Here is a 14,982-nt window from a genome sequence, read left to right as displayed (position 1 = left end):
CCTCGCAGCATGTTACATTCTGTCACGGTTTCTGTGCAGGGTAGATCATTTTTCCGTGCCTGCAACGGCTCAGTGGTTAGCATTCAGATTAGCCACTCGGCTAATCGTTATTTTGGTGTTTGGGGACGATTAGTTTCGAGTTTGCAGATTAGCCACTCGGCTAATCGTTATTTTTGGTTCCTGTGGGATGATTGTTCCCGCTCTAACATTCCTTGCATTCCTGCAGGATTACCACTGATCTGTTTCACCTGTTGGTTGCTCACCTCTTCCGCTGATTACCAGCCACACCTGTGGCTGGGTATTTAAAGCTTCAGTAGGCAGTGGAACGGTGCTTGAGTGTAACGTGTTTCGCTCTAGCCAGTTCCCTGTCGCTTTTTTGAGCAAGGTATAACTATTTTAGGAACCAAAGAATTACAGCGAATTCAAACTTCAGTTTGTTTTTTGGGAAAAAGGTATTAGGACGGTATTTGTCCAGATTCTGAGGTTGACGGTTTTTAGGGGTTATTGTGTCACCTTCGGGGCACAAATCTTTCCGCCCCTTACTAACCAGTTTTCCCCCTGGTTTTAGTTGGTCTCAGAACGTCTTCTGTTTGTTTGTGAAAAGACATTTTCTTTTTCTCAGCTTCGGTTTGAAGCAGAGACTGTAAAAAATATGGACAAAGCTACTGTGACGTCACCCATTGACTCTCCGTGGGTCTCTAAAACACGTTTTGAAGCTCAATGGCGGGCGCGGCCATGTTGTCGATTTGGAGGCAAAACCATAGAGTTAAGCGGTTCTGTGATTTTTACAATGTGATTGACAGTCCGGTGCGGAAAAGCCCATCAACCTGAATGAACGATTGCAGAACGAACTTGAGGCTAGCTGACTGTCTGCAGTTATGTTTTAAAATATATTATCAAATGTTTACAGAGTTTAATTTCCATCCGTGACTATACTGTGTCATATAATCACGTTATATGTATGACATTAATAATACAATTATGTTCAGTTATCTTCAATTTATGTTTCTCAGCAAAATGAATGTGCTTAGCTAGCATATCAGCTTGCCAGTGAGCTAGGTAGGCTATCCGTGGTTAGCTCACGCATTAGCAATATGACTCACAGGGGAAGAACATTGACTACACTGGTCAATCAATCAGAGATGTGTAGGCTACTGGTGATTTGACTTGGCTAATTTTCGTATAACTGTCTGGTAGACCTGCTGTTAACCAAGCAAGTTATCGTCGTAGGTTTTCGCCACAGTCAGTTAATGAGCCAGTAACTGCTAGCTACTCCATCGCCGTTTGTGGTGTTCACTTGCTGGGTGACGCTAGCTGACCGATCGTTCGCAAGTCACTTTCTACCGAATAAAAATTAACACGGTCAGCGGTGATTAACAAATCTACCAAGTATTTTAATAACTGATCTGCAGGCATGTAAATATGACAACGCACTTTGTACAGCAAGTTTTCCACCTGGTGCATGGAGACAAAAATAATGTACATTGAATTTTTAATTATTATTAGGCTACTATTTTTTTCTTGTAAATCATCAAAACCAATGGAGAAAAGCCAATATATGCAAGGGGCCCCCAGGACCGATTCTGAGAACCACTGTCTTAAATGCCCTTGTCGGTCTCTTAAATGCTAAAAACATGTTCCTTTCTAAATGCCAGTCTTACAAAGATGGTTAATTTCGTTAAATTCTGTGTGTGATGTCATTGTGTGTTGTATGTTATCCAGCAAATAAACCTTAAGACTCTTAATTCGCTTCGTGAAACTGAAAATTTTGCAGTTTTAACCACAAAATCGGGATTATATTAGCTTTGTCACATGCGTGAAGCATGGCCCAGGTAGACATTTACGGAATGTACACGACTGACAAGCCGTCAAACACGTTTGACAGATTGAATATTTGCCGGTTAGGGTTAGCCAGCTAGTCAAATGGCTTGGTAGCCGAAGTTGCGAACTGTTTTAGCATGGGCTACTGGACTACCAAATATAGCAAGCTGATTATGCTTTCTGCCAATTAATTATTTGGTTAAGTAGGCTAAAGGAAATAGTGAAAATGACTCGGCTACCGAAAATCTTCAGAGGAGGATTATTTTATGGTCTTCTAGTCCAGCTGTAAATAGCACACGCCACAATGAAATCACTACGAAATGGGATGCCTGCATTTTCTGACTTCGCACAGGTGGACCGTGGTCGGAGCCGCAATGTCAAGGCCAAGAGGCGCCACCTCCCATCCCAGTGACCATAGACTGTAGCCCCTACTGTAGCTTAGTCCTGTGCAGTAATCAGGAAGTGACGCAAACTGTACCTCATTGGTCCACAACAAATATTATAACAGTGCCCAAATGACACAATAAATCATGAAATCGACCCATGGACGATCATAAGACGAATAAAATACACATATTGTGACTATTTGTTCTCATGAGAAAAAATTGACTTTTTATTATTGACACGGGTGTTTCTGATGAGTCCGGTGTGCTCAATAACTTCCTTAGTGCAGGTATAAGATAAGTTTCAGTATCTAGTCTTGCTTCTAGGTTTTCAATTGCCTTTGGAGTCATCGTTATTGGTGACAGCACTGTGGTACACCTATTGTATCTAGCATCAGGTTGAACGGCCTAAATTACTATTGACTCGGATTCGACCAGTTGCTGGAAACATTCCTTTGGGATTTTGGTGGAGGCTGACTCGATAGCATCACACAGTTCCTGCAGATTTCGTGCTGAAAACCTCTCATTCCACCTCATCCCAAAGGTGCTCTATTGGATTGAGATCTGGGGACTGTGCAGGCCATTGGAGTGAAGAGCATTTAGTTTTGATTCTAGGCTTTTGATTGCTATGGGTTCTGTTATTGGTGTTTTCAGCATAAGGACCAGAGCTGTGCCAAGAAACCCATTATGAGCCTGAGAATTATGAAGAAGAAAACAACAGTCAGAGACATAGGCCAAACCTTAGGCTTACCAAAATGAACTGTTTGGAACATCGTTGAGAAGAAAGAGAGCACTGGTAAGCTTAGTAATCCCAAATGGTCGAGTAGGCCAAGGAAGTGGTGGGTGTGGGAGTGCTGTGGTTTGGGTATGCATGGCTGCCACAGGCACTGGCTCACCAGGGGTCCAATCAAAAAGTGCCATAGTGGCCACAGATTTTGCTTTAGCCCAGTACTAAATCACCTGATTCTACTTTAGGTCTTGATTGAAGACCATGATTTGTTGAGTTGCATCAGGTGTCGTAAAGCTGGGCTAAAACAAAAACCTGCGTCCGCATTGGCCCGTTTCAGATGAGACTGGACAGCCGTGCTATAGACTGACCAGATTTTCAACTCTTGAAAGCGACGTCTCCATTGACGGCAAATAATACAATTTGATATAACTTCTGAAAACGTACCATGCAGATTCAAAATGTGTGTTAAAATCCTCAGACACTTCTGTTACATAACTACAAAGCATTCTGTAGATAAGGAAAAGTAAGACAAAAAGAACGTGAAATCCGGCTAGTGGTTTGTCTGTGATAGCATCAGTTATATCTCGTCAGGGTGTAGCACAGGGGTCTGTAACCTGGGCCCTAGAGATGCACAGGCTCTGGCGTAGACCTGGCGTAGAGTGTCATTAACAGAACACAGTCACCTTTGAACCTGTAGGAGGAGGAGGAGCAGCGCAGGTCAGTCTGGGAGAAGAACACGCTGCTGATCGAGGCCCACAACCTGGAGTATGAGCAGGGCATGCACTCCTATCAGCCGGGCATGAACCACCTGGGAGACATGGCGAGTACCCAACCTGCACCGCCCAACCTGCACCCCACAACCTGCACCATCCAACCTACACCCCATAACCTGCACCACCCAACCTGCACCCCACAAACCATACCATCCAACCTGCACCATCCAACCTACACCTCCTAATATGCACCTTGCAACATGCACAACCCAACATGCACCCCATAACCTGCACCCCACAACCCACACCATCCAACCTACACCTCCCAATATGCACCTCCCAACATGCACCACACAACCTGCACTCCACAACCCACACCACCCAACCTGCATCCCACAACCTGCACCATCCAACCTACACCTCCCAATATGCACCACTCAACCTGCACCCCACAACCCACACCACCCAACCTGCATCCCACAACCTGCACCACCCAACCTACACCTCCCAACATGCACCGCCCAACATGCCCATCCAACCTGCATCCCGGAACTCACACCATTCAACATGCACCACCGAAACTGCACCGCCCAACCTGCACCATCCAACCTGCACCGCCCAACATGCACCACCCAACCTGCACTCCAGTACTCACACCATTCAACCTAAACCCCACAACTCACACCATCCAACCTGAACCGCCCAACCTGCATCGCCCAACCTGCAACCCACAACCCACACCACCCAACCTGCACCACCAAACCTGCACCACACAACTCACACCATCCAAACTGCACTGCTTATCCACCACCCCAAAACCCACACCACCAAACCCACACCCCATAACCTGTGCCTCCCCACCTGCACCCCACAACCCACACCATCCAACCTGCACCACCAAACCGGCACCCCACAGCTCACACCATCCAACCTGCACCGCCCAACCTGCACCCCACAACCCACCCCACCAAACCGGCACCCCACAACTCACACCATCCAACCTACACCCCATAACCTGCACCACCCAACCTACACCCCACAAACCATACCATCCAACCTGCACCATCCAACCTACACCTCCTAATATGCACCTCCCAACATGCACTGCCCGACATGCCCACCCAACCTACACCCCGGAACTCACACCATTCAACCTGCACCACTCAAACATAACCGCCTAACCTGCACCATCCAACCTGCACCGCCTAACATGCAGCTCAGTACTCACACCATTCAACCTACACCCCACAATCCACAACACCCAACCTGCACCATCCAATCTGCAACTCCCAACCTGCACTGCCAAACCTGCACGCCACAACCCACACCACCCAACCTGCACCACCAAACCTGCACCCCACAACTCACACCATCCAAACTGCACCGCTCAACCTCCACCCCACAACCTACACCATTCAACCTACACCCCAAAACCCACACCACCCAACCTACATCCCATAACCTGCGCTGCCCAACCTGCACCTCACAACCCACACCATAGGGGGGCGACATAGCTCAGGAGGTAAGACCGATTGTCTGGCAGTCAGAGGGTTGCCGGTTCAAACCCCGCCCTGGGCGTGTCGAAGTGTCCTTGAGCAAGACACCTAACCCCTAACTGCTCTGGCGAATGAGAGGCATCAATTGTAAAGCGCTTTGGATAAAAGCGCTATATAAATGCAGTTCATTTACCATTTACCATCATTCATTACACCATCCAACCTACACCCCACAACCTACATCACCCAACATGCACTACCAAACCTGCACCCCACAACTCACACCATCCAACCTGCACCGCCCAGCTTGCATCCCAGTACCCACACCATCCAAATTGCACCATCCAACTTGCTCGACCCAACCTGTACCATCCAACCTGCACCGCCCTACCCACACCACCCAACCCTCACCATCCAACCTTCACTGCCCAACCCACCCCATACCATCCAAACTGCACCGCCCAACCCCCACCAACTCACCCACACCACCCAAAATGCACCACCCAACCTGCACACAACAACTCACACCATCCAACCTCCACCATCCAATTTACACCTCTCAACTCACACAATACAAATTGCACCATCCAACCTGCACTGCCCAACCAGGCAATCCAACCTGCACCCCACAACTCATATCATCCAACCTGCACCACCCAATCTGCACCCCACAACTCACACCATCCAGCCTCCACCATCCAATCTGCACCACCCAACTTGCATCACCCAACCTGCACTGCCCAACCTGCATCACCCAGCCCACACATATAATCTGCACTGCCCAGTCCACACCACCCAACCCACACCATCCAAACTTCACTGCCCAACCCACACCCCACAACCCAGCCTGCACCACCCAACCTGCACCGCCTAATTCACACCATCCAACCTGCATAGCCCAACCCACACCATCCAACCTTCACTGCTCAACCCACACCACCTGACCCACACCACCCAAAATGCACCGCCCAACCTGCACCGACAACTCACACATCCAACCTCCACCATCCAATCTGCACCTCTCAACTCACACCATCCACATTGCACCATCCAACTTGCACCGCTCTACCCACACCACCCAACCCCCACCATCCAAACTTCACTGCCCAACCCACACCACACCATACAACCTGCACCACCCAACCCGCACTACTTGACCTGCACCCCACAACTCACACCACCCAACCTGCACTGCCCAATCCACACCATCCAACCTGTACTGCAAAACCTGTACCATCTAACCTGCACTGCTGACCTGCACCACACAATTCACACCACCCAACCTGCATCACCCAATCCACACCATCCAACCTGCACCGCCCGTCCCACGCCACCCAACCCATACCACTGATCCTGCACCATCCAACCTGTACCCCACAACTCACACCATCCAACCTGCACCACCCAACCCGCACCACTTGACCCGCACCCCACAACTCACACCACCCAACCTGAACCGCCCATCCCACACCACCTAACCCACACCACTCATCCTGCACCGCCCAACCTGCACCCGTCAACTCACAGCACTCAATCCACACCACTCAACCTGAACCGCCCAACCTGCACCACCCAACCCCCACCACCTGACCCGCACCCCACAACTCACACCACCCAACCTGCACTGCCCAATCCACACCATCCAACCTGTACCGCCAAACCTGCACCATCCATCCTGCACCATCTGACCTGCACCCCACAATTCACACCACGCAATCTGCACGGCATAATCCACACCACCCAACCCACACCGCCCAACCTGCACCCCACAACTCACACCATGCAAGCTGAATTGCCTAAACTGCAGCACCTAACCTACACCACATAACTTGCACCGCCCAATCTGCACCCCACAACTCACACACCGTCCGACCTGCACCAGCCAGCCCACACCACCCAACACACACAACCTATTCTGCACCCCCCAACCTGCACCGCACAACTCACACCCTCCGACCTGCACCACCCAACCCACACCATCTAACCTGCACCACCCAACCCACACCATCGAAGTGGAGGCTTTTGTACAACAACACCCACAAATCACTTAATAAAAAAAGATCAATCCAATGTAGTGGCTTGGCTCTATAACTGGGCTTATGTAACTCAAAGCTTATGGGTCCTTCAGCACAATCCTTTCCTTGAACTGCCTCAGTAAACTTCCAGCGGTAGAAAACAGTTTGCAATGAGGACGTACGCTGTGTTAGTTACTCTGGATAAGGAATAGTTAACTTCACATGAATGAAAACATCTCAACAAACGGATTTGATAGTGACAGCTTTCTGCTGGGCCAGACTTGGCACAATAGAGAGCTAGTTACCTGGAAGACGAGTTCCTCCTGGGCCAGTACTGAAAACTCTGCACTGCTATTTCACATGGTGGGGGTGGAGGGGAGGGGGGGAATCACAGACAGAACAGCTCGCACTACCAAGTCAAACTTACAGAGGAATAGATACCCTGCACCTCATCTTCTCCTCCTGAACCATGTCTTCTCTCCCCCCCCCCCCCACTCCAGACCGCTGAGGAAGTGGCTGAGAAGATGACCAGTCTGGTGGTTCCTCAGGCCAGAGAGACCAACAACACCTTCGCTCTCGATGACATCGCCACAAAACTGCCCAAGGCCATCGATTACCGCCTACTTGGCTTTGTCACGCCGGTCATAAATCAGGTCAGTGTGTTGATAAAGAGACGAGGACCCAGGAACCGAGATCCAGGAACCAAGAACCGGGCCATTTTTAAACATTTCTAACAGAGGCCACAATTAGAGGTGAACTCATCTCCATGCTTCATGACCAGAGAGACAGGGATTAGCGGTACATTTAAATTATTTATCTAAATGAACATTAGGTCAAATTAGATTAGTGTTCAGTCTGTTAAACCACCGACAGCACAGGGCAGCAAGTTCAGGCGGTTCCTGGGATCATGCGTTGAGGCACAAGGAGCAATACTGCCCTCTGGTGGCAGCAGGGGAAAACTACTAGCTCTGTCACTTTTGGGGACATCTTTTCCTGGATGGAAAGTAGTAGCTGACGCTGTATATTACTCTCTAAATTAAATCTGTTTAATAATCTGAGTACCCAAGAAAAATGTTATGTTTGGTTTCCTCCTTTCAGTCTGAACAATCACGGCAGACTTGTCAATAGATAGCTCCTAGTGACGTTCTGTACACCTGTGTCAGATAACTTGGATTATTTAGTGTATTTAGAGACAGAACGCTCTGAGTGTGCTGAAACTAGCGATGGGAGAGTGACACTTCACGAACCCCGTAATGGGCGGAGCAACAACGAGTTGTCAATCATTGCTTTGTTCAAACCACTGAAAATTTGTAAGGCTAAGGGTGATTCCACACATCCTCCGATAAGGAGCTACTCCGTAATCGTCTCAGTCCATCTCAATGGGAGGTGATTTTTCACGTCCGCGAAGGATCAACCCATCAGATTAAAGATCCGTCATGTTCACATGATCTGATGTGAAAAGTCAATGTAGGATCAAAATACATTTGACAAATGATGTTTAAAAAACAGGAAACGGCCACATGCTCCAAAGATATTTGGAGAGGCGAGAGTGAAGCCAGCTGATCACGTCAGAGGATGTGTGGCTTTACCCTCGCTCTCCCACCAAAAACCGCGATCAGGAGTAACGCTCCCCTCTGGTGGACACGGGTGGAATGACAGCGCCACGGTTCCTCCCCAGGGCTCCTGCCGGTCCTGTTGGTCCATCAGCGCCGCGGGGGCTCTGGAGGGTCAGCTAATGAGGAGCCGGAGGAAGCTGGTGCCCCTCAGCCCCCAGAACCTGGTGGACTGCGTCAAGAGCAACTACGACTGCATGGGTGGCTACATGACCAACGCCTACAAGTACACATTGAAGAAAGGCATCAGCTCTGAGAGGAAATATCGCTACGAGGGCGTGGTACATAAACCCCCACTTCCTCATAAAACATACTCACAGGGCACTGTACTCAAACAGCTTCTTTTTTTCTTTTTTTTTTTTTTTTTAAGAAATACAAACCTCAACCGTACTGCCCTGTACCCTTATTGAGTCAAACTGCTGTAGCTAAGTGGGTATTGGCTTGTTTTGTACTTGGATGGGAGATCTACTAGTAGAAAATACCTTAAAACCTTGGGGCTCTGTCACTTCTGGGGACATCTTTTCCGGGATGGAAAGTAGTAGCTGTCGCTGTACATTACTCTCTAAACAAAATCTGTTTAATAATCTGAGTACCCAAGAAAAATGTTATGTTTGGTCTCCTCCTTTCAGTCTGAACAATCACAGCAGACTTGTCAATAGATAGCTCCTAGTGACGTTCAGTACACCTGTGTCAGATAACTTGGATTATTTAGTGTATTTAGAGACAGAACGCTCTGAGTGTGCTGAAACTAGCGATGGGAGAGTGACACTTCACGAACCCCGTAATGGGCAGAGCAACAACGAGTTGTCAATCATTGCCTTGTTCAAACCACTGAAAATTTGTAAGGCTAAGGGTGAGGCCACACATCGTCCGATAAGGAGCTACTCCGTAATCGTCTCAGTCAATTTCAATGGGAGGTGATTTTTCAAGTCCGCGAAGGATCAACCCATCAGATTAAAGATCCGTCATGTTCACACGATCTGATGTGAAAAGTCAATGTAGGATCAAAATACATTTGACGAACGATGTTTAAAAAACAGGAAACGGCCACATGCTCCAAAGATATTTGGAGAGGCGAGAGTGAAGCCAGCTGATCACGTCAGAGGATGTGTGGCTTTACCCTCGCTCTCCCACCAAAAACCGCGATAAGGAGTAACGCTCCCCTTTGGTGGACATGGGTGGAATGACAGCGCCACGGTTCCTCCCCAGGGCTCCTGCCGGTCCTGTTGGGCCATCAGCGCCGCGAGGGCTCTGGAGGGTCAGCTAATGAGGAGCCGGAGGAAGCTGGTGCCCCTCAGCCCTCAGAACCTGGTGGACTGCGTCAGGACCGACTACGTCTGCATGGGCGGCTACATGACCAACGCCTACAAGTATGCAATGAAGAAAGGCATCAGCTCTGAGAGGAAATATCGCTACATGGGCGTGGTACATAAACCCCCACTTCCTTATAAAACATACTCACAGGGCACTGTACCCAAACAGCTTTTTTAAATTATTTTTTTTAAGAAACACAAACCTCAGCTGTACTGCCCTGTACCCTTATTGAGTCAAACTGCTATAGCTAAGTGTGTATTGGCTTGTTTTGTACTTGGATGGGAGATCTCTAATAGAAAATACCTTAAAACCTTGGGGCTGAGTTTAGTGCTGGGTGGGCAGTTCTGGGCCTGGAGAGCCGGTCTATATGTAGGTTTCTGTTTCCACTAATTACTCTGGCTAAATTAGATAAATGGCTGCATACACCAACACTGGTTCTCTTGTAAATTAGATCACAGCAAATGTTTCACTTAGTGACACAAAAACAGTAATTTACACGCTACATTTCAACAAATGGAGCTAATGTCAGGGCTGATTAAATAATTTAGGCCAGAACCTGCAAGAAAACCAGAAACAGATACGGCTTCCATTGCCCACCTGTGGTCTTATGTGTGTGTGCCTGTTTGTGTGTATGTGTGTGTATGTGTGTATGTATGTGAGTGTGTGTGTGTGTGTGTGTGCGTGTGCGTGTTGGTGTGTGTGTGTGCACTGTTTGTGGTAGGTTGTTGGTGCGTGGTGCCACGGCAAAATCCTTGCCGCCACACATAATAAAAAAATAATGAAAAAAAAAAAAAAATTATACATTAAAAAATTATATATATATATATATATGAATATAATATATAGGCTATATACAGTGTATATAGCCTATATATTAAATTCATAAATTAAAATTGTAAAACTTTATTAATATTTCTGCCTAATGCGCTTTCAAAACCATACTGTTCCTGGTTATGGTTATACACTTTGTTGTACGTCGCTCTGGATAAGAGCGTCTGCCAAATGCCTGTAATGTAATGTAATGTACTGTCGCGTCCGCATATTTATTTTCTAGGCCGCGCGCTCCGTGCTTGCTCCTTCCTGAGGTGGTTGGAAAACTTGCAGCGCGCGAAGGTCGCACTGTCTTTCAAAGCGTTACTTTTTTTTCTTCAGCGACCGAAAGACAACGAAACAGTCGGTAGCGACGCTTCAAATATGACCAAAATACCATAATGTTAACCAGTGTTTGAACTGGACAAAAATGCGTACCGGTACCTACTCCTCAAAATATATACTGTTTAAAATAAATTAATGTTGGTAATAAAAAGAAGAGTCGGTACTCATATACAAGTCCCGACAGCTCCTGCCCATCTCAAGCACTGGCGTTAACTATCATTCGGTGGTGACAACTGGCGGATCCTTACTCTGTTCGGGCAAGTGGAATGCCTTGTCTGATCGGACAAGTAAAAAATAAATGTGATAAATATGTAACGTTATCTAAAAATAAACAGTGTTTGTTTGTGCCGAAGCTGAACCTGTTCCAGTCGAGATACGTTACGTGCCTACCCTTTTTTTTTATCTAGAGCTGCTGTTATATTGGTACAATACATCTGATTAAAATGGTGACCTGGAAAAACCCATCCGAAAAAACAACCGCAAATTGTTGGCAAATCGCCAAAACAGCGCGCATTAAAAAAAAAAAAATATATTATATATATATATATTTTTAGGGCATTTAAAATGTTTGAGTGATTCAACTACTTCAATTTCCATACTACAACATGGTGATTTTTTCCATGAAAACGAAAGGGAAAGTGTTTATTTTTAAGGTTTTGTGAATGTAGTGCGCTAGCAAAACTGAGAGTTAGGCTACAGTTGCTACAGCTGACAAAGAGGGCTGCATTCTAATGACGATTATGATTATAACGAGAGGAGCAGTCTCACAAGCTGCCACATTATCCAGAAATGAATACAGATAACACTACCTAATAAAAAATACATTAATCAAGCATCTAAGTTAGTTAGGAAATTTTTGTATCATGCTTCTCAGTAGAATGTAACAGAACAGAATCTTTAAAGCCATTTTCCTCACTTTTTCCTCTTTTTTTTTGCATGGACAATGCATGTAAACTCTGTCATTGAGTGTGAGAGAAACAGAGAGAGAGGGCTTTGAATGTGGACCCAGCTCAAATTATATTGTTAAATAAAAAGATAAAACATTCTAACTAAGTACTGTTTTGTCATGGTAATTGAGTTAATTTAAAAGAAGTGCAATATGTAACTTTTCTTGAGTATCAATTTTGGTTATATAGTCCTCTATTCTTGAAGAAAGAACTTTTAGATGGACAATGTGCTCTTTTAATTGTTCTCACCCCGCCATAACTCAAAATACAGGCCTATTTTGCTTCAATATTTACAAACAATACAACAGTTAACAGTTTACGGTTTTAAAGTACATCTAAAACTACTTTTTAGCTCTTGCAAACTGCTATTCCTTGTATCAAGAGCTCGTCAGAGCTAAAAGATAGATTTAGATATTTTTTAAAAACTTTTAAGAAGTCTCAAGAGGTTATGTTTTCATAGTCTTAAACTTTCTCGCCTGTGCCATTCCATTGTGTCTGTGTTTTGAACAAAATGTTTTCCGAAAACACCCGGGTAATGACCACATAGCGACATCTGCTGCAAAAAATAAAAAAGAAACTAAACTTGAAATTAAAATGAGTTTTTTTGCGTTTGTTTTTATCCCTGAAGCTATAGTCAGTACTGCTTAGCACTAGAGTAACGCTCAAAAAGCTGTGTTGATCTGAAGTGTACATGTCTTGTGTTTGTATTTAAAGCCAATTATCCCTTATTCAATATACTTTGAGGAATCAGTGTTACCTTAAAGTCTCAATTCAAAACTTGAATTGATTCTGTACACGATCAGGGTGTTGGGGGGGATGCATGTTGATTAAGGGTCATTTAGGTGTAGCAGATAAAAATACTTTAATGGAACAGAATGAGGAAATAGAGACCAGTGTCCCGGCAGCCTCAAGCCTTTCCTGCGCGGTTATCGGCCCGAAATAACTTTCGGGTGACTGACAATAAAAGGACGTGAGAGAGCTGCATAAAGTGAAAGAGAGAGAGAAAGAGAGGGAGAGAGAGAAAGGGGGACAGACAGGGAAAGAAAAAAGAGAAAGAGGGAGAGAAAGAGCTCGTAGATTGTTGATCGCGACATCAAGGAGGGCAGACTTCGGGCCTCATCTTCTCCCGTTGCTAGGCGACCGTGCGGAGACAGGTGCTCTTTTCGTCGGGACACGGTCCAGTGAGGAGTGTTGGGTGACCCTGGTCTCACCGTCAGACGCAGCGGTAAGAGCGCTCTCTGTCCCCGAGCTGTCAGAACGGGTCCTTTTGCGGAGTGAGTTTAAACGCTCAACCGGTGTCCTGCACTGAGTGATTTAACACATAATGTTCATCCCTGGGCCGGTTTTGATCTGCTGTGCTCAGTATATGTAAATGGGGGCAGCCCGTAAGGTAATGAAGAGTAACTACAGGGATAGGCCGTATTTCAAATGCATATATTTGAAACATATTTGCATGTATGGATTTCAAACATGATATGTATTTTACTCTGTGGCTTACGCCTTTGTGTCACCAACAAAGCAGCCTACCGGCATCTGTGCAGTGATTGTAGTATAGAGCTACATTTATTATTTCTGAAGTATTCAATGTTTTTTTTTTACAGGAAATACTTGAGTGTACTATTACCGGTTGCACAGCACTACCTTGTTTTTCATTTGTGGTTATTCTTTGTGTAGAAAGAGGAAGTGAGCTTGAGAGACCTGGAGTCAGAGCGATGGTAAACTCTGTGATGCAACGAGACCAAAGATAAAGCATTTATTTCAAGATAAACACCTTGTTCAGGGATAGACTGGCAGCGGGTCTGTGTGGATATTAAAGCCACTGTCCTCTGATCTCAAACCCAATGCCTCAGCTGCAATACAAATCCCAGTTTCTGTATAAGCCTCTTTTTTACGACTGTGATTATGATTACTTTCCTGGCATTTAGCATAGCTGCTAACACTGAGCTGACCAGAGGATTGGTTTCGTCTCCACAGCTGAGTTGAACTTGAGATTTCTTCAAACCTGGAAGTTTTTTTCCCCACTGGGGAATTTTTTTTTTCTTACCAAACCAGGCCTGGTCTTTCCTATATTCTATTACATTAAATTACAAGAATTTAGCAGACACTCTTATCCAGAGTGACTTACACAACATTTTACACAGCATTTACATTGCATCCATTTATACAGCTGGATATACACTGAAGCAATGCTGTTTAAGTACCTTGCTTAAGGGTACAACTGCGGTGTCCTCCCGGGACACCTGGGAATGGAACCTGCAACCTTTAGGGTACTTACCCATTATACTACACTCCCGCCCCAGATATACTACACTATATCCTTCCTGGTTTCCCATAAAATGTCTTGGTGATGGTGTCTCGGTAGAAAAGATTCTATACAATTTGCTGGAGTCAATATGTTGCCATCAGTGGCGTAGGTTTCGTTTGAACATTGGGGGGGGGGACATTAAGCGGGGGAAATTTTTAGTGCCAAATACTTAATTTCCTGCATTCTGGTGAATTTTTATGCACCAATTTGTGCCTTTTCTGTATCAATTATGGTGGAAATGTCTTTATTTTTGTAAAGGAAAAAAAAATCAGGGGCAAATTTCCAAAAAGGGGGGCAAATCAAAAGTGTTTGGGTTTCCCTTTGGAATTTTGTGGGCTTCTTTTGCACATGTATGTCTGTTTTTTTCATTTTGTTTGCCCTTTAACTCACTACCCCCTCCCCCCCCCCACCCACTCCCTTTTTCTTCAGAAAGTATGGGTTTGGATTCATGCCCTGCAGAATTTTTTCTATTGGTCCTGGGATCATTAGC

General features: G+C 45.9%; 1 protein-coding gene across 1 annotated transcript in view; it reads left to right on the top strand.

Annotated features, from left to right (window-relative positions):
• The window catches only part of LOC135260397 (procathepsin L-like), a 22,515-nt gene that overhangs the window by 2,265 nt on the left and 5,268 nt on the right, over nucleotides 1-14,982 (top strand). The window contains exons 4-5 of the mRNA XM_064345610.1: nucleotides 3,632-3,754; nucleotides 7,659-7,811. Of these exons, the coding sequence (XP_064201680.1) occupies nucleotides 3,632-3,754; nucleotides 7,659-7,811 (276 nt within the window). The remainder of the gene's footprint in view (nucleotides 1-3,631; nucleotides 3,755-7,658; nucleotides 7,812-14,982) is intronic.

This window comes from Anguilla rostrata, chromosome 8, assembly GCF_018555375.3.
Source record: "Anguilla rostrata isolate EN2019 chromosome 8, ASM1855537v3, whole genome shotgun sequence".
Lineage (NCBI taxonomy): Eukaryota > Metazoa > Chordata > Actinopteri > Anguilliformes > Anguillidae > Anguilla > Anguilla rostrata.
This window is presented reverse-complemented; position numbering and strand designations above follow the sequence as displayed.